Below are 19,358 nucleotides of genomic sequence, written 5' to 3'. Positions count from 1 at the left end.
CAATGAACCATAGCTGAGGAGAACCAAAACCACCAAGGGCTTCTGTGGCTCTCTCCCTGCCCCGTGGGAACCAGGAAGGATGAATCATGAGGCATGACAGTCCTCTTGGTCATGGGACTGTGAGATACCAGATGGCCCTGAATAAAGTGGTGTTCCAGGGAATCCCTGGCTATCCTCTGGAACAATACATCCAGCCTAACATCAGGCTCCAGAGACCTCTCTGTGGTAGGGACAAGGCATCCCACTGGTGCCAGCATGACTCCCAGTGCCCTTGGCCTTGAGACAGATCATGGCTACATATTCCCCCAAGTCTCTAGGTGTACCCTGGAGGACATGGGTAGAGGTGGAGCAGCAGCCTCTTGTTTCTAGTCTCACCAGTGACCAGCGGAGAGGTGGCCAAGAGGGACAGACACCTGAACCCATGCAAGCCAGATAGCTCTGCCTGCTCCCAGTGGGAACTTGGAGAACATCAAGGAACAAGATCTCCCTGTGAGTTCTTTCCTATTTCTCCACTGTCCTATTTCTCCACAGGGGCTGACCTGGGCCCCTCACTCAGACTTACCAGGTCTACCTCATTTTTCTTTGTGTAGGTGAGCTGAGTTGCTCAGGAGTCCAAGTGTGTGGGATGCTCTTCCAGGGAGTTTCATAGGAAGGGAGCAGCAGTCCTGCCCTGAATATGAGAAGAGAACTTTATCATGGCTGGTGGTTACAAGGAGTGGGGAAATATGGCAGTAGGTCAGGAAAGGTCGGGTGAATATCCAGTAGAAAGGGGCAAACCCCACCCAGTTTGCATGGAATGACAGAGTTGTCTAGAGATTTGGAGTACAGGGAGCAGAAGGATGGGTGGAGGGGTTGGGGAAGATGAGCCTGGATGAGCTGCAGGGTGCCCCAGCAGGGAGCTGAGCAGAGCAGCTGAGAGATCTTATGGTAGAAAATCTTTCAAACAACACGAAATCTTTAGAAATAATAAAACAGCCACTTTATATCAGGTTAAATTTCTGGTTCTTGTAGCCCTGGCATTTAGATCTGGCCCTAAAACTCAAATTACTGCTCTGTTTGATGATGATGTTTTTCAGTGTCTTGAAAGTCTCACATATATTCTCCAGTGTAATTGGCCTAAAACAAGTTTTCCTTGTTTTTCTGGTGCCAGTGTCAGTCAGAGCTCTTAGGTTTTGTAGCCTGCTTGTTTACACTGCTTCAAGCAAATCAGAGTCAAGCCCCTGGATGTTGTGGTGCCTTTCACCACATTCTTCCTTCTGCCTTTTTTTCCGTCTTTTCCACTCCATCCCTGACAGGGGAAGCACTGTTCTTTCCGTGCTCCTTGGTTCTGTTTGAGGCAGTCATAGAAAAAGTGACAATTAGGAAATAAAGGACCTACAGTATCTGCTTTGGCAGGCACAGCACATCCCACTGCTGTGCTGCTCCGAGTCAAACCAGCAGCTGCCTGCCTGGGTCAGATGGAGATATTGCTGCCTTATATTCTGGGATCTGCCTGAGATATCCTGGGGCACTGCCACGCTGCAGAGGGAGAGATAACCCAACGTTCAAGTCAAGCAATACACGTTTGAAGCAGTCCTGTGAAAAGCAGGGAGATGGACTTGACGATTTTTATTATTATTTTTCACTGGGAGGGTGGTGAAACCCCAGCACAGGTTGCCCAGGGAAGCTGTGGATGCCCCATCCCTGGAAGTGTTCAAGGACATGTTGGATGGGGCTTGGAGCAACCTGGGATAGTGGAAGGTGTCCCTGCTTATGGCAGAGTGGTTGGGACTGGATGATCTTTAAGGTGCCTTCCAACCCAAACCATTCTGTGATCCCTATGGGTCCCTTCCAACTTGAGATATTCTATGATTTCAGGATGCTCAATTCCAGTTCAGAAGATAATGGTGATTAGAAACAAATGACAAGGTTAGAAACTTATTATTTGGGAGATCAAGTAACTATCTGGGGCAGGGTAACACACATAAACTTCAGCCTTCCCAGACTATTGTGCTCCACCAAAATGATTAAAGGTTGCTAAGCAATGTCAGTGTATTCCCCCCAGACTGAAGGAATGTAACAGAAGCAAATGAGTTCACTGCAGTTGAACTGAACTTATATCAAGTCTAAATATATATAATTATTGCTAATGATGAATTCTGATCCTTAAAGCATTCCAGGCAGATGAAAGATCTAATGAAAGCCAAGATCCTTATTTCATGTCATTCACAGTGCAGAAGCCTTCTGGATCAGCCAAGGTGGAAGCAACCCCTTCTCTGGGTCTTGTCTAGCCCTGATTTGGTGTCCAGGGCTGTTGCTAAATGCTGCCTGAAGCCCCCTTTTCCTTCCTTTCCAAATTCAGGGAACATGAAACTAAATCTCCACACTAAATGATAAAACAAAAAATCTTATCAAAGCACAATTTTATGAAAGGCAAGGCAGATGAAGAGAGAGGGAAGAAAGAGAATAACATCCTCAACCATTAAGCAAGTCTCATTTTCCCAAGGATCCCACACCATCACTTCTCCTTCCTTATTTTTATGAGGCAGCAACCAGCCCCTTCCTGTCAACACATCACCTTTGCCTTTTGTGGGACCCTCCATCCCCTTGCCCAGGGGAGGGTGCTGGGTCTGAGGGTTCCCCTGGAGCTCTCTGCTAGTCCCTTCTGTCCCTGCTGGTCACCTCTCTCATCTCCACAGGGCGCTCTCTGGTGCCTCCATAGCACCACAAGTCTAGAGAGGACCCAAAATCAGCATTTGCCATGAAAGGGAGAATTTCCCAAACAGATTTTTGGGACTATAGTAGAGCGCCCAAAGAAGTCTGGAACTGCACACGGTGGTGACATAACAAACAAGAAGAGCAGAAGTCAGAGAATAAGAGATGAGGAGCTGAAATTGTCCCCTGTCACATCTCACAGGGACACAAAAAGGAGACTGAGGTGCACAGCAGAAAACTACCAGTAGCACAGGAACCAGCAGCATTTCTGGAGGTTCACCTACCTCCTCCAGGGGAGGAGCAGCCAGCACTGGAGGCATTGAATAACACCAGGCTTGTGCAGCCAACTCTGTGCAGTTCATGCCTCCAGATTTCCTAGTATTTGTTCTCCTGCTCTGGGAAGAGTCGAGAGCTGCAACAGGCCCAACTCACAGGGATGTTTAGAGAAAGGAAAGCCCATTGTGTGAAAGACTTTGGTATTTCAGGGTTTGTTTTCCTTCTGACACAGAACAAAACACCACCATGTCAAAACCCTTGGTAAGGCAAAACAGAACAAAAAAAGAAAAAACAAAACGACAAACAAAACCAACAAACAGTGGTGTTCAGTTTGCACATTGTTTCACAAAAGTGAAGCATTTTCTCTTCACTTCTGGGCTTTTCAATCTCAAGTCTCAGCATACCTACTGTTGTAGCTAATTCAGGAAAAGCAAAAAGCAAAAAGAAAAAAAAAAAAAAAGGCAAAATTCACACCAGGGCAGAAAGGGGGAGCCTTTCCCCGCGCCAGGGTCTGACCCTGCTGCAGTGGGTTTTCTCTGCAGTGGCACCGGGATCAAAGCAGCTCCCCTCCTCCTACCCTAGATGGGATGCGTAGCTGCAAAGCAGCCTCCAAGTTTTAAGGGGGAAAACCAGGGAAAGGGCAGCGCAGCAACCCTGTACGACACCAGCAGAGCTGCTTTGCACCGTCTTTCCTCGAGCAGAGGGACTCGGGCAAAGCAGTCCAGAAATTTTAGAAAGGTTGGACGTAAGGGTTGGCTCCCAGCGACGAAACTGGGGGAAGGTCACTGCTCCGGGTGGTGTTTTGGGTCAGACCCTGCAAACTGCTTTCACACCGAGAGCTCCCAGCCCGGCTCTCCCTGGACGGGCTCGCGTCTCCCCTCACGCTTTCAGCCCCTGGGAGCCTGGTGAGTGCTGGTGCTCGGACGAGTCTCCCCCGCGGGGCAGCCCCGGGTGCCGATGCCTTCACCGGCGGCAGGGAGCAGCTCCACACCAGTTCTCTCTCCGTGAGCGCTGGCATCGAGCCCGGCCGCCTTTCACTGCTGCCTTTTCATTCGCCTTAATTCACTGCGTTTCCTTTCTTGCTGCTTGCGAGGAACAGAGGGAGAGCTTGTTCCAGCAGACGGGCCCCATCCGCTCCGCCCGGCTCTTGCTGGAGCGAGGGCTGGAAAAGAGGGATGGAGGCGAAGGGGTATCTCCCACCCCTCCGGGGCCCCGCGTGCCGCCTGCGCGCCGCTTCCCAGCAAATACGGTAAGCGCTCGGCCTAAAAATGTAAGTCTGATCTCATGACACAGGGTGGCCCTGCATTCCTCACCTCTGACATAACCCGCTGGGAGTGTGCTCCGCGGAAAAACACAAACAAGATGTACTGGCGGGGCTGGCGGCGGGGGCCGGGCAGCTGGCAGATGTTCCGCAAGAGCCCCCGCGCAGCCCCCCGGGTGCCACAGAGCTGCTCCGGCACAGCCTGTACCCTCCCGGGCAGGGAGGGCGAAACCACAGCCCGTGCTGCGAGGGCAGAGCCGTCCCTGGCCCCCTGTGTGAGTGGGTGGGTGGGTGGGTGCCCCCGCCTCCCCCAGCCCTGTGCCCCGGGAAGGTGACGTGCTGTGGTTCAGTGTCACCCAGGGAGGCAGCTGGATTTGTTCCAACATCTCCCCTGGGATTTTTGCTCGGCGAATGCCCGAGGGCGTTTTTCAGGACTTTGAGGTGCTTTTGCAGGCGGTTGGTGGTTGTTGTTATTATTATTGGGTTTTTTTGCCTTGTTTTTTGTTTCTTCCCGCACCTGAGTCCTCCTGGGACGGGCTCTGCTCTGGGTCTGCCATGGCCACGGCTGGTGTGGCTGCTCCAGCACCAGCTCCCCATTCCCATTAGCCTCCCACTCCTAAGCAGCTCCACAGCGATCCCAAGGCCACGTTTGCTCAGGGTGCCTCATTCCCAGGTGCAAGCTGTGCCCCACAGAGCTTGGCACCCAAAGCCTTGGGTGTCACGGGGAGGTGATTCCTCCCTCCCAGAGCGTTGGGATTAAATGGTTTGTCAGGGATCACGTGGAGAATCCGAGTCCCGCTGTCGTAAACACGAGGCTGACTTTCCTCACAGCCAATCCCTCCTGCAAGCACAGCCTTGTCTTTGAGCAGGGGCAGATCCTGCTCGGTGCAGAGCTGCTCTCCCATCTCGGCCACGCCGAACCACTTGTTTACTTTCTTCTGCAAATGCCCTAAACCTTGACAACGACCTATTTTCCCTTCTGTTACGCAAAGCTCCTTTCCTAGAAAGAGGCTTTGTAACGCTGGGTCCAACCAGCCCAGCTCTCCTCCGTGTGTGTAAAAGCGAACTGTAAGTGCCTGGCAGGTTCAGTTTAGCTCCAGCACATCCAAAACCCACACGCAGATGAGTCAGGAGGCTCAGCAGACGCCACCTGAAACCATCCTGCGAGACAGCTGGCCCGGTTTGCAGAGGAATCAGATAAGCAATAAGTCAGCCTTCGAGTCCACTCCTCAAACTTTCTTTTCATTAATGCTTTTCATCCGTCTCCTCCTTCTCCAGTATTCAACTAAGCTAGGAGACAGCTTTTCTCCAGACATTTCTCCTCTGTTTCTGTCCATACCTTTCCCTGGCAGTGAAAACATCTGATTATTTTTTTTTTAATTATTTTCACATTTTGAAAAAGGAAATTTTAAGAAAATAATTCTCCTCCTCCCTCCACAATAATTCCAAGTTTTCAAGATTGCTACTCCTCTGGCAGAGGATGGTTTGCAAGAGGAAACAAGACAAACAATGGTAATGAGAAACAACAGTATCAAGAGGGGAGGAAAAATGTTTCAAATTTGCTTCTTCAGAGCACACAACGTTTGATCCCAGAGCAGAAGGAGAGAGACTTTGCTTGTGGGTCCAAGCCTCCTTTCAGCCACCCCTTCGCCCTGGGGCTCTCCATCCTTTCCTTTTTCTCAAGGAGGTGCCCTGGGCCACGATCAAGCTGTTGGTAGCACAGATTTATCTCCTCCTCCCCACACTGGTGGTCGCACAAAGCTCCTTCCATAATTTCTCCTCCATCTCTAATGCACAGCCTAGGTTTTTAAGACAACACAAAGTCAGTGATGGTTTATTTTAACATGCCAGGCTGTAACCTGAAGCTGGAGGTACAAATTCAGCCTAACAAGTTTCCCTTGGCCAGCTAAGAGCACAGGTTAGAGATTAATCCAACAGCAGCAGATGGTCTGGGCTGGACCCTTGCTGCTTCCCACGGCTGCTCCTTCCCGTCCCCTGGGTACCTGCAGCCTGGTTTGGCATCTATCCGTGCTCTTGCCTGGACAGACAAGCTGCTCTACAAGAAAACAAATGCAGAATTTGAAGCCTGATGTGCTGGGGACAGGGTCTGTTTGTGAGTGGCTCGTGCTCCCACCAACACCTACACATGTGCACACACACACATTTTCCATCAGTTGGAATTATCAGACTTCAAATCACTGCCAGTGGCTCCTTATGTCTCTGTTGTCTTGTCCATGCAGGACAAAGATGATGATGAGGACTCAGTTTAACCCAGAGACATTCTTAAGTGGGTTTTATCCCCAGTTTAAACCACTTTGAGATGATACAGTGAGTGCAGATACTGGGGCAGGTAACAGACCCCCTTGCTCTTTGGGAAGCCATAAGAATGGTCTTCAGAGGAGTGAGTGATCCATAAGTGACCTGACCTTCCCTGGGTGTAAGACTTCAGGCTGAACCCTTGGAAGGGTTCTTGTGCCCCAAAACCAGTAAATCTCCCTTCCTCTCTCCCTTCCTCTCTCTCTCTCTCTCTCTCTCTCTCTCTCTCTCTCTCCTTTCCTGGCTGCCTATTTGCACAAACCTTACAGGCTTCAGCACTTTGGGAGTGCAAAGGTACCATCAAATGAGGCTGGAAATGATCACCCGGTTCACAAGCAGTGAACAGGAAGCAGACAGAGAAACAGTCTGGCCACATCTGCTTGTTTTCTTGCCAAAAATGCCAGAGACTGCTGGGATGGATGTTAAAAAGCCAGCACCCTCCCAAGGTGCTGATGAACACTTTGGTTATTCATACCTGGAACAGTCTATAGCAAACCTCAATTTTCCATGCTTTTACATCAACATGGGCACTGTGGAGGCAGTTAGAAAGTCAGCAGGAATAAAAGGCATAATTTTAATTTACCTGAAGAGGTGTAAATCAGGTGAGGAGGTGGTGGATGTTTCTTCCTGCTGTGGACCTGGAGAAGGTTTAATATCCTCCTGTGTGGCTGAGCAGAGCTGTCCTGCTCCTTTTCCCCAACCCCTGACCAAGGCAGGGGGTCCCACACGTGACTGGAGGAGGTTTAATATCGTTGGAGGATGGAGCAGCCTAGAAGATGGGTTTGTATGAATCTTTTTACCTATTCCAGCTGACTCATTTTGGGGTGAGATGGGCTGTGCCCCAAAAGGGCCATCCCTGGCTGTAAAGGGAGCACAGGGAGACGAACCCAGGCACTGCAGCTGTGACCTGGTGAGGCATCAGACAGCACATGGCAGCACCCCTGAGCATCAGCCACTTCTGTAGGCTCCAAAAACCTGACAGAGTCACCTCCTGTGGTTACCATCCTTGTGGTCAGGAAGATGCAATAAGATCCTGGTATTTTTGCATAGGGATCCAGACGTCCTGCCTGGGTCCTAGTGGCAGGACACAAAGCTGCTTTCAGCATCTACCACTTTTCCTCCCTGAAGTTCTCTCCTGAAAAATAACGTGATGCCTGCTTCAACTGTATATGCCCTGCCTGGAAAACCCATGGAATAAAGGGTTCTTGATTGGAGCTGTTCTCTGAGCAGCAGTAGCCCTGCAAATAATTTTCCCAGGTTTTCAGGCAAGTTCTGAGTGTGGCATAAGGCTGAGATGATCTGAAATGCAAGTGGTCTTCAAGAGAGCACTATCTAGTCATGGTATTGTATTTTTAGCCTGCTGCTAAATGCACACTGAATGCAAACAAGTAAGGAGCTGGCTGGTGGGCTGATGTCTGTGCTTGCTTATACAGGGATTATTGGGCACTTGGGATTTTCAGTGGCACTACATTGTTAGGGCTAACAGATAGTGAGTGTCTTTGGGGGTCTTGGCTGTGAGCAGAATCAAGCCCCTGAGCCCCCAGGCATGGACTGATTCAGTGTTCCCATCACGTACTGAAATAAAGCACCTCCACAGCCAGTCAGCTGTGCCTCAGCAGGGTCTGTTTTCTGTAGCTGATGTGCTATATTGGGTACTTTGGCCCATAATGATGAACAGTCAGTCCCAGCATCCCCTCTTCTGCAGAGACAGAAGATAAAAGTTGGATGCTCTGAACAGAGCAAGGGATGTTGGCAGGTACCTTTACCACGGAGGCAGCACTAATATATTTCCAGTTTCATTAGTTTTTTCCATTTTAAAACTGACACCCTTGGAAGCAGCAAGGAGAGGAACTCCAATGTCAGAATTAAAAAAAAAAAAAAAGACAAGAAAAAAGCTGCTTTAGAGCACCCAGAAGTCACAGCAACCACGGGGAAATAAACTGTGTCCCAGAGTTATTATCTGGCTGTAATTCCGTGCACAGCTACAGGATAAATAGCCTGTTCCTGGAAGTGCTCTTTCCATGGTTGCAACCATGGGCTTAGATTTAAGGTCAAATTACCTGACTTAGCAAATTGAAGAGTGTCAGCTGATCCACAGTAACTACCCAAGTTCATGCAGTAGTAGTGCTGTGCCTCCCAACCTTCTCTGTCAGTGTCTGAAACCAATCTCCCCTAAACCAGTAATTCCCAAACCCCAATGCCTGGGCTGTGATTCAGCAACATAAGGAGCATCCCAAAAGACAGCCCCTAAAATATTCAGGCACAAGCTAAAAGCTATGCTTTGTGTCCATACATGAAAATTCCTTTTTCAAGGCTTTCAAAATTTCAGCACTTGAAATTTCCTTTCACCTTCACTTCTGACTAAAGGGTGGAAGGAAGAAAACACAGCCCTGTCTACAGTCACCACTGGACAGAAAAGTCCCACTACTGTCTCCTTCATCAGACAGGAAGGACCTTCAGAGTGATGTTGGAAGGTCACATATTTCATTGCTATCTTGTTTTCCATGGAACTGCAGGCTGCTGCTTCCCAAGGCAGAGGATCCAGCCCCTCTGGGCTCACTTAGGAAATGTCACTGATTTGCTGCCATCCTCCAGTTGCTCTGATGAGGAGAAGTCAGTCGCCAAGATCCTGGTCCTCAATCCCACTGGTGTGTTTGGGAATCTGTTCAGCTTTCCTCTAGATCCAGCATGGCTTCATGAGCCCACGAGGAGAACACTGGCCCAGCAAAAGTCTGCCATTTTTAATTCTTCACTCTGATTTCCTCTTTCTAAACCCAAATGTGCCCAAAATTGGGCTTTCTTTTCCTTGTTTTTCTTCTCCCTGAGTTTCTCAGAGCAGTAGGCATACAGCAGTGCGTGTGGGATTTAATGAGGTTTGTGCTGTTAGTTGATCCAGGAAATGACTGATGCGGATAGCAAGGCAATTTCCAAGATCTGCAGTGAGAGCTGTATGGCCAGTATCATTCTGTTCAAATAATAATTTGGTTTCTAATACCTTTACAGGGTGCTAAAACACTACCCCAGCCATTGGAAGATCAGGGGTTTGTGACATGGAGGAGGAAACCTGGAGCCAGTAACACTGAGATCATCAGCTGGATTGTGCCAGATGTGACAGAGGAGGCTGGAAAACCTCAGGTAACCACTTGAACCACATTCAACCAACTTCCTGTGGAATCTGATAGAGCCTTAAACACTGGTGGGGCTGGGAACTGCTGTGAGCAGCGTAATCCAGAACAGTGACGGACCCCAGGGTGTTCTGCAGCCAGTGGGGAGCTGCAGGACCCCCCTCAAACCACCCTTAGATGGTGTTTTTATTTCTTCCCACTGATGAGGTACAGAACAAGGGGTCTGGCAGCCCTGGAAATGCAAAATTCCTGACGTAACTGTGGTTTTCATGATAACAGTAGGTGCCGAGTCTGTAGCAAGCCCCATCAATGGCAGTTTGGGGAGAGCCCTTGGTTTTGCAGTGCTGTGTCTGGTGGGCAGATTTCTCCCAGCCCTACATGGTGACCAGTTCTCCCTGATGTTTGCAGCTGGAAAACTGCAAAGAAAAAATTTGGGGCTATGGCACCTTCCCTTAACATCAGCTGGAGACACTCAGGGGAGCAGCCCAAGAGCAGCCAGGTGCCTGTCAAAGAGGAGAAGGCCATTGGAGAGGCTACATGCAAGAAAGCTGCAAGTATTGCACTTAAAGGTGTACTGGATATAAATGCACTGAGGGGCTGTACAGATCTCCCTTTCCATCTCTGCTGGAATGGAAGGGAGCAATAATTTTACTACTAGTTCTGAAAAGCATCACACGGAGGTTTTCCCTACTAAGGGCAGAAGTTGGAGAGGGTCCCCAGGGCATTGTGACTTCCCTAAGGCCTCCTGCCTGGCTGAGCAGAGCTGTCCTGCTCCTTTTCCCCAACCAAGGCAGGGGGTCTCACACATGACAGATTTCTCCCAGCCCTACATGGTGGCAAGTTCTCCCTGATGTTTGCGGCCGTAAAACTACAAAGAAAAAGAGTCCCATAGTGCAGCATCTTAACCCATTTACTATGAAATAAGACAATTAAGGACCGGAAACACTTCCTAACAAAGTGCTACAGAGACATGATGATGCTGTTTGTTCTCTCTGGACTTGAGCCCAGGGCCTGTGACCAGACCTGTCGTACCCCCACACCTTCAAAGCCAGACCTGGGCTGTGTTCTTGCTCTCCTATCACAGGGTGAGAGCTTTCCTGGAGCTGCCAGAAGAGCCCAAACACTTTCTTCTGTGATCTGTCATGCCTGTCAGGATGCCAAGAGACACGCCAGACCTGGACCCTGGGCCAGAACAGCTATGTAGACAAGCCCAGAAAGGAGAGCTGGCACAAGGTGTTGTATAAAGTGAGATATGTGGAGCTGCAGGCAAATAGTTTGGTAATTGCATGGGTAGGTTAGGCTTGGCACAGGGCAGAGCATGTCTGCTCAACGAGAAAGGAAGAGGCAAAACAGCTTGGAAAAGGTGTGGAGCCTGTTTTAGTGGGAGCTCGGGAGAGCTTCAAGGGGTTAAGCAATAATAACTGCCCGAGAAGGGTTGAGGTGAAGCACTCAGTAATATCCCAACGAGGCCACAAACACCCTTTCAGCAGGGTTTTCCCAGGGGGAAAAAAAAAAATCACATTCCTGATAATTAATCCCATTTCATGATACGGTTCATGAGAGACAGGAGGGGGGAGTGTGCACCTTGCTCATTGTTTGTGCAGGGGGATATATTCCCTAAGAGCTCGTTACTGGTGCTCAAGGCCATCCAGGCCCCTGATGAGCATCTTTGATCAAAGTCTTTCCAAGCCGATCTATTTTCAGCCCAACCCACTCAATACCTTGATTGCCACACAGCTCTTTTAGCTGCTCTTAGGTAAACATGCTGTCTTCTCCTTGGCATTTTGCCTTGCTAAGCCCAAAAATACAAGTGGCACAGAAAATGAGAGAAGCTGCTCTCCTTCGCCAGGAAAAATGATGCTATTTCTGAAATAAGCTGGTTTTAATACACCTCACTGGCCATGCATGGATGTATTTATTTATAAATATACTCGAACTGGAGGTCCAGCTGTTGGATGCCTATACAGAGACAGGATCAGAGAGAGAATTATGTACATAAAAACCCTGACACACCTTCAGTCCAGTTGCTGTCTGCATGTAGAATCTTGGTTATGCTGAGGTATCAGGGTCTGACTCCCATTAAGGAGGGTTCACGTGAACTGGTCCAAGCTCAAACCAGTGGGTTTGAGCTTGAGTCTGTTCTGGAGAGCTGCCACTGCTGTGCTGTGCTTAGGGAGGGCAACAACCAAGATTCCCATGCTGGGAATTGCTTTGCACCCCCTGTTGGAGCTGGAAGTCAGATCAGACACTCTGGGGACCCCTTGGAGCTCAGACCCACAGCTGGTGGCAGCGCACAGCAGGTTGGTGCTGTCTGTTTGCTCACATCCTTGGTTCTCTGTGGGCTGAGGTGGGCCTCACATGAGATGCAGCACTGCACAGGACACATTTCACAAGTCCTCCCTCAGTCAGCATCCCTGGGACTGAGCCACAGCCTTGAGCAGATCCAAATCAGAGCTCAGTCCACAACAGATCTTATTTTTGAGGAATGACAGTGACACTGGCCAGAGCTTGAAGTCATGTTTTCAGCTTTCCCCTTGGAAAGTAAACACAAAGAAGTCAACAGCAGATGGAGCATCACATGGAGTTACACAGGTCAGCACAGATGAGTCTGAAGAAGAAATAATTTGGAGGGGGGAGCAGCTGGGAGTTTATTCTGAGGGATTGAGAAAGAAAGCAAAAAAATACTGGCTGAGCCTCCCCTGTGATAGAGCAGCTGAAAGCCTTGGGTTTGTGGAAGAAGGCAATGATGGGCAGACAACAGAGCACTGACAGCTCCTGGGTAGGACAGTTGTGGGGTTTTTTTGAGACTAGAGAATGCAAGCAAAAAAGGTGTTAAAGTGATCATGAAACAGGCAGGAGTAAAGCAGGCAAATGCAAAACAAAACTGGATTTTGTGTAACAGGAGCAGGTCGAAGCAATGTGACAGAGAAGGAGAGATTTTCAGTAGTTCAGAGAGCACTGTGGGGAGTCTGGGGTGAGAAATGAGGGATTCAGGTGAGTGGAGTGCTGCAATAATGGGCTGCAGTGTGGAGGAAGATGGAAGGGAGGACAGGGAGCAGAGGACACCTATTAATAAAAAAATCCACATTTCATTTAAGATTTAGTGATACCTCAGAGCCAGAGAGCCTTCCATGCCTTTGCATCTTTGAGCTGACATTACCCAAGAGTGGGCATTGTCAGGGCTGAAGTGGAGAAGAGCTCTGGACGTTAATTTGCAGAAATAAAAAGATTTTGGTTAACAGAGATCTCAGCCTGAGAAGCCTGTGCTTCAACAGCAGAACAGCATTAGTGTTTCTGAAAACACAGCTGGTCATTGCTGAACATGCACTATCATGCATCAAAAATGCAATCACTCAGCTGGGGACCTCAGGATGGTGGCTGTGGATTAATTCAGTGCTGGACAAAAAAATTGATGGTTGCCTTGGGACCAGTGTTTACTACCCAGTGACATTCAAAGAAAGGACAGTCCCATCTGGTCGTGGGGAGAGCAGTGATGGTGCAAAAAGATAAAGCAATGACAGTGGACAAAGAGCAGGCCATGAACTCATCCCAAAGGAGGGTCAGGAGGGACTGGTTTTGTCATGGAGGTGAAGGGCTGAGTCAATATGGGAAGAGATGTGAGGGTAAAGTTGCTTCCACACAGGGTGTTAATGAAACAGGTACTGAGAAGTTCCCGTTAGAAACAATGCTGGGAAGCTGGGGACGGTGAGTCACCAAAATAATGTGATAATAAATGTCACAATAAATATTTAGCTCAGGGAGAGGGCTAACAAACAAAAGCTAAAATTGGGAGTGGACTTCATTACAGCTGGGGATTGCTTCTGAGGGAGAGGATAAACGATGCAGGGCTGCCTGATCTGTGGGAGAAAAATAGCAGAGAGTGGAGAGCAGGTCCAAGTGAATTTTTCTTCCAAAGGAGGCAGCTTTTTTAACATCGATGCCGACAAATTATCAGGATACAGTTAAAGGGCAGCAGTATATTCCCCCACACCAAACCTTGTGTGCAGCCAGGAGACACCCTGGCAGGCCATGAGGGGAAAGAGGCACCTTGGAGGCACTGTAACTCGTTTGGTCCATTTTGGATTTCTGCTGGAAAATGGGACAGGTGGTTCCTGGTCCCCATCAACTGCTCCATCAGGAATTCAACGGATTTAAGCAGATGAACAGAGCACCTGATACTTTCAAATCAATGCTGCTCACGTGACAAATTGAGCTTTAAGCCAGAAGATGGGCTCCCAGAGGGGGAACTGGTGTCTTTAATAGCCTGTGAATGGTCAGAAGTGGGGATTTTCCCAGCTCTGCCCGTGCATCCCCACTCATGCTGGTGAGATGCGCCAGAGGTGATGCCAGGCAATTTACCTGTCGGCAGCTTTTCATGCTGAGCAAATATTTGTCTTACCACAGCTTTAATGTGCCCATCTTGGTGACAGCTAAATGTCAACCACGAAATAAAGCAGTGCCACGAGGGAGAGACCACACGCTGCCCGTGTGGCTCCGGGTTTTATCGGCGCATCGGGAGTAAAGTCCGCCCGTGAAGCAACATAAAGAAACCCTCTATTCCCAAAGGTGGCATTTGATGGGAACTTGGGGCATCTTGGCCTCCTGAGGCTGGTTTTGAAGTCCGTGGAGCCTTAGCGTTGGGTCTGCTGATGAACAAATGGTCTCCGAGAGCAACCCCCCCCTCTCCCGTTCCCAGGGCTCGGTTGTTTCTGACACCGATTTGCTCTCGGGTGTTTGCAGCCAAGTTTCTCGTCCGGTGACGGCGTGTTCCCCCTCCGGAAGGGGCTGCGGGGAGCCACAGCTCCGCGGGCTCTGTGACATTTGGAGTGACCGGGAGGTCACTCGGACGGAAGAAAACAAAAGCAGCGGCGGCCACGGAGCGGCCCCGCAGAGGGGAAAGCACGACCAGGGTATTGAAGACCTGCATTTTGCTTCACACCACATTCCTTCTACTTTCTATAAAATATATTTTTTTGAAATCACTGGCGAATCTTTTTTCTCCTTTTCTCATTTCTCCTTTTCTCCTTCTCTCCTTCTCTCCTTCTCTCCTCTCCTCTCCGAACCTCTCCGAACCTCCCCTCCCTCCCCTACCTTCCCCTCCCCAACCTTCCCTTCCCATTTCCCTCTCCTTTTCCCTCTCCTTTCCCTTCTCCCCTCCCCTCCCTTCCCCTTTTTCCTCTCTTTACTTTTCTCCTCCCCAGTCCTCTTCTTTCTTCTCTCTCTCTCCCAGGTGCAAACTCAGGGCTGTGAGGGCTCTGGCTCCATGAGCCATGGATGGAGGAGCGGGACAGCAGTAGGGAGGGCTGACCTTGCAGCACGGAGGGAAGTGCCTGCCAGCTCCAGTTTGGTGGCAGAGTTTGTGTTACAGCAAGGAGGGACAGAGGCAGCTCTGGGAAAGGGCTGAGGAGGGGGGGGGCAGTGGAGAAAAATAAAATGACAAAGAGCTTGAGAGCGATGCAGCAGGGCTCAGATCTCTTGTGCACCTGCCTCTGTCTCAGCTGTGTTTAAAGTCCCCGTTTCTCAAGTAATTGTAACTCACCAGGGAGAGAAAGGAAAGAGAATCCATGGAGATGATCTGGGACATCCCCAGAATAAAGCCAGATTTTGCTGGAAAAGTCTGTAAAAAGCCCGCTCTGTAAAGGACCCAGATCCTGCTGTAGCATCCTCAGGGTTATATGTGTGCTGAGCTGAAGCATGTCCAGAGAAAGGAAATGGAGCTGGGAAAGGGTCTGGAGCACAGGTCGGATGAGGAGCAGCTGAGGGAGCTGGGGAGGCTCAGCCTGGAGAAAAGGAAGCTCAGAGGAGACCTTATCACTTTCTACAACTCCCTGAAAGGAGACTGTAGCCAGGTGGGGGTCAGTCTCTTCTCCTAGGTAACAGGAGGACCAGAGGAAATGGGTTCAAGCAGTGCCAGAGGAGGTTTAGATTGGATATTAGGAACTACTGCTTCACAGAAAGGGTTTTCAAGCCCTGGAACAGGCTGCCCAGGGAAGTGGTGGAGTCACCATCCCTGGAGATATTTAAAAGACATGAATATGTGGCACTTGGGCACACAGTTTGATGGGGACACATTTAATATATGGGGACACAGTTTAATGGTAGACTTGGCAGTGATGGGTTAATGGCTGGACTCGATGGTCCTTTCCAACCTAAGTGGTTCTATGATATTCAAGTCTGGAGAAAGATATTCAGGATGGACTGAATTCATTCTGTTCTTCACTTGCCACACTCTTCATCACCCTTAATGCAATATGTATGAGGATCCTGGGGAGCTCATTGACTTGTGCTCATAGGACCAGAAATAAATGAGGTTGGAAGGGACCTCAGGAGGTCACCAAGCCAAATCTTCTGCCAAGAGCAGGAATCAGGAATAACTAGGCACTCGTTGTTAGGCTTCCCCTCGCAGCTGGCAAGAACCACTGCATAAATATTCCCTTTATTAACCATTTGAATCTGCTATTTCAGGCTGTACCTAGACCTGTACAGGCAGATTGTGGCCCTGACACCTTTCAGGCTGCTGTGCTTGGACGACTTCAAGAAAGGACTGTATCATCACCCCTCTTGTATTAGTGATTTGCCACATCTCACACCAGCCTGCTCAATTTAGTGGCTTCCCCATCCTCACTGCCTCTGCTCCTGCCCTCTCTTCATGCTGCCCTCAAGCTCCCTCTCAGGGCTTAGGATTGTTCACTCTCTCTGGACTCCTAATTCAAGTCTTTCTCCTCCTGCCATGGGCTCCTCCAAGCTCCTCCTCAGCTTCTGCTTTGGTTTAAAAATGGTTTTAAAATATTTCCAAGTATATACAATGTGTTTGCAACATCCTTTGAGTCAGAATATTGTTTGTTCTTGCAGCCTTTGTCCACGTCACCTTCCTTTGCCTCCTCTTAGGCTTTCTTCCTGTGCCATGCTTTACCTTGGAAAGGGCTCTTCTTTGCACCTGCTCAAAGTAAGGGGAGGGAGAAAAGAGCTTTGGTAGGTTTTACTTTTGCTTTTTTCTCCAAAGTATTTGGAAATGTTGTTGGTGGTTGTTTTCTAAAACTTTAATGGCAAATTTCAGTACTGAAGCTTTCCATCCTGGTAATGGGGCTTTTGCCAGAAAACAAAAGAAAGGGGAGGGAAGCCTCAAGGAGCAGTTAAATTTAGTTTTCCAACTCCGTTGCATAAAGAAACCCAGACAGCTTTTACCAAGATTTGCTCTTGCAGAAAGACAATTTGTTTGTGATTTGCAGGGCCTGTTTTTACTTTAGATGAAGACTAATAAAAGCAAAGTTTTTGCTACACCACAGTGTGTTTATCTTTTCCACTCCAGGCCAGAGGACACACTCCAACCCAGAGGACAAGGAGCCACACGCAGATCTGCTCCTTAGCAGTGAAGCAAGGTATTGCTTTAGCACCTGCAGTGCTCTGGATTCAAGTGCAGACTCCACATGTTCCTTTACTGAGTCCAAGGAAGAGGACAGGCTGCCAGGAAGGGAACAGACCCACAACAGTGGAGAGAGAAAATAGAGTTCAGGGCTTGGAGCTCCAAACTTGTTGACCCAGCACCTTACTCCTGGTTCTTGGGCTTGTGTGAGGATGTTCTTCACAATGCCTGATCCTTCCCTGTGCTGTACATCAAAAGACTCTGGATTAGCCCCATAGTACCCTGCAAAACCACCCAGGAGAGGCTTGCTGTTGCTGAACCCCTGCCAGGAGCAGAGGGATGATTATGGACATTGGCCTGAGGCACATGAAGTTCACCATGTCTCCAGCTCTTGAAATCTTAACTGTGCTCTTTCTGGGAGGTCACTTAAGCTGTGGTTTCACAGGAATCTCATGGAATCACAGAAAACAGGATGCCTAAAGTGATACTAGAAGTAGCTGTACCCCCACCTCTCTCTGAGGGCAGTGAAACGTTGGAGTGAGCAAAGGGAAGATCATGGATGTCCATCACTAGAGGTTTTGAAGGATAAGGAGGAGAAATGTCCATCAGGAGTGACACAGGTTGAGTCATCCTGCACAAGGACAGAAACTGAGTCCTGCCCAGTCCTGCCTCTGCAGAATCCAAAGGGCTCTATGTGAGCTCCTTCCCATGATGGTCAGTGGGGACCTTGGCAGTATCCAGAGCCCCATGCATAGGCATTGAGGTCTGTTGGAGGTGACATCAGGGATCCTGCTCCTACTCTACAATGTACATCCCCCTCTGGCCTCAGGGGACACTTGTCTCAGCCCAACAGGGTGACCCAGTCAACACCAGGGTGTCAGGAGCTGTGGAGGAGCTTCCTGACCTGTGGCTTCCAGAGAGATAATCTGGACAAGATAACACAATCCAACAGCTCCTGTCCAGAGGGAGATGAGAAACAGAAGGTGGCAGAAGAGGAGCCCAGGAGGAAAGCCCACCCAAGAACCACAGGCTAGGGCACCCATAATAAACATAATAAACCCAAAATAAACAGGGGAGTAGCTGGAGAAGCCGCACCCTTGGATATGTCAGTCCAGCTGTGTGTCACCTCCAACAGCATCCTGCAACCCACACATGGCCTGACCCAAAGCCCTTTGGTGCAAATAAGGAAGAGCCTTGCTGCCAGGAACAACCTGGATGGGGTGCAATCAGGGAGAAGGGCGAGGAGCGTTGTGCAACCCTCTGCCAAGCATTTCTCTGGGAGGAAATAAATGCCAAATACCACTTGTTCCCTCCCCTGTTCCCATCCCTCCTTCAGGGAGATGTGCCCCAAGGGGAAAATCTGAACAGTTTTGTACTCTGGGGGGAGGCTGGACCCAGGGTCAAGGCTGTGTGATGGCTGTGCTGAGGACACAGCACGTGACAAGGTTCAATTAAAACATTTCGCAGGCACAAGGCTGACCTATTCACAGACAAATTGGTCTTATAAATAAAATAAATGTGTGCAGGACAAACAGTGAGCCTGTCAACCCTGCAAGCCCTGCCTGGAGCGCTGGGAAATATTTTATTGGGATATAAAGTCTTAAATGCCATTCTCCATGCATGGATGGGGGCTGTGTGGCTCTTCATCAGCGAGCCCCACTGCCTGCTCCTGCATTTTGATTCACGGCTGAGTGGGAACCTTCAATTCCCTCTGGTGGCTTCGCAGAGCGTGATTGACACCCCGCAGGTCAGAGTCTGACTTCAGCTCCCTGGTGCCCAGAAACACGGAGAGCAGAGCTCAGGGCCACAGGGACATCACTGAGAGGAGCCCTGTTCTCTCCAGGCCAGGCTGGAAGTGCTCTGGTACTTCCCACACCCCCATCACACCATCTCCGTTCCGCTGATGCCGTTAGCATGGGGGCAGAGGGGACAAACCCTTCCCAGTCACTTTTTTCTCCAGTTCCATCCTTATATCCTTCCGTCCTTGGCCAGAATCAGAAAAAAAACCAAAAAACAAAACCAAAAACAAAACAAACAAACAAAAAAACCCAACCAAACCGAAACAAAAAAAAAAAAAAAAAAACCACAAAAAACCCCCCAAAACAAAACAACAACAACAAAAACCAAAAACAAAACAAAAAAAACCAAACAAAAAACCAAACCAAAAAACCCAAAACAAACAAACAAACAAAAACCCAAAAAACACAAACAAAAAACAGAACAACAAACTGAATTCCCATCTTTTCCCCATTGAGTCGATTCACCCTGCAAAGGGCCCTTTCTGAGGAGGTGGGGACTGGGGGTGTTCAGCAGAGTCAGCCCC

The 19,358-nt window shown here is 49.2% G+C and overlaps 1 protein-coding gene across 1 annotated transcript; it reads left to right on the top strand.

Annotated features, from left to right (window-relative positions):
• The first annotated feature begins 93 nt into the window (after window positions 1-93).
• Window positions 94-19,001, top strand: LOC116788398. Its single transcript, XM_032691253.1, has 6 exons — window positions 94-119; window positions 3,734-3,875; window positions 4,070-4,219; window positions 9,551-9,682; window positions 14,369-14,582; window positions 16,982-19,001. The coding sequence occupies exons 1-6, from the start codon at window positions 94-96 to the stop codon at window positions 17,176-17,178; spliced, it is 861 nt and encodes a 286-aa protein (XP_032547144.1). The 3' UTR covers window positions 17,179-19,001.
• Window positions 19,002-19,358: the final 357 nt, after the last annotated feature.

This window comes from Chiroxiphia lanceolata, chromosome 1 (assembly GCF_009829145.1).
Source record: "Chiroxiphia lanceolata isolate bChiLan1 chromosome 1, bChiLan1.pri, whole genome shotgun sequence".
NCBI classification, from domain to species: Eukaryota; Metazoa; Chordata; class Aves; order Passeriformes; family Pipridae; genus Chiroxiphia; species Chiroxiphia lanceolata.
The sequence above is the reverse complement of the archived record's forward strand: the minus strand, read 5'-3'. Positions and strand labels throughout refer to the sequence as shown.

Coding starts and splice junctions, on each gene's coding strand:
- LOC116788398 (XM_032691253.1), top strand. CDS start 94: ATGACAGTCCTCTTGGTCATGGGACT. Junction 3,876..4,069: donor TTTCAGCCCCTGGGAGCCTG/GTGAGTGCTGGT, acceptor TGCGAGGAACAG/AGGGAGAGCTTGTTCCAGCA. Junction 14,583..16,981: donor GAGGGGAAAGCACGACCAGG/GTATTGAAGACC, acceptor TTTCCACTCCAG/GCCAGAGGACACACTCCAAC.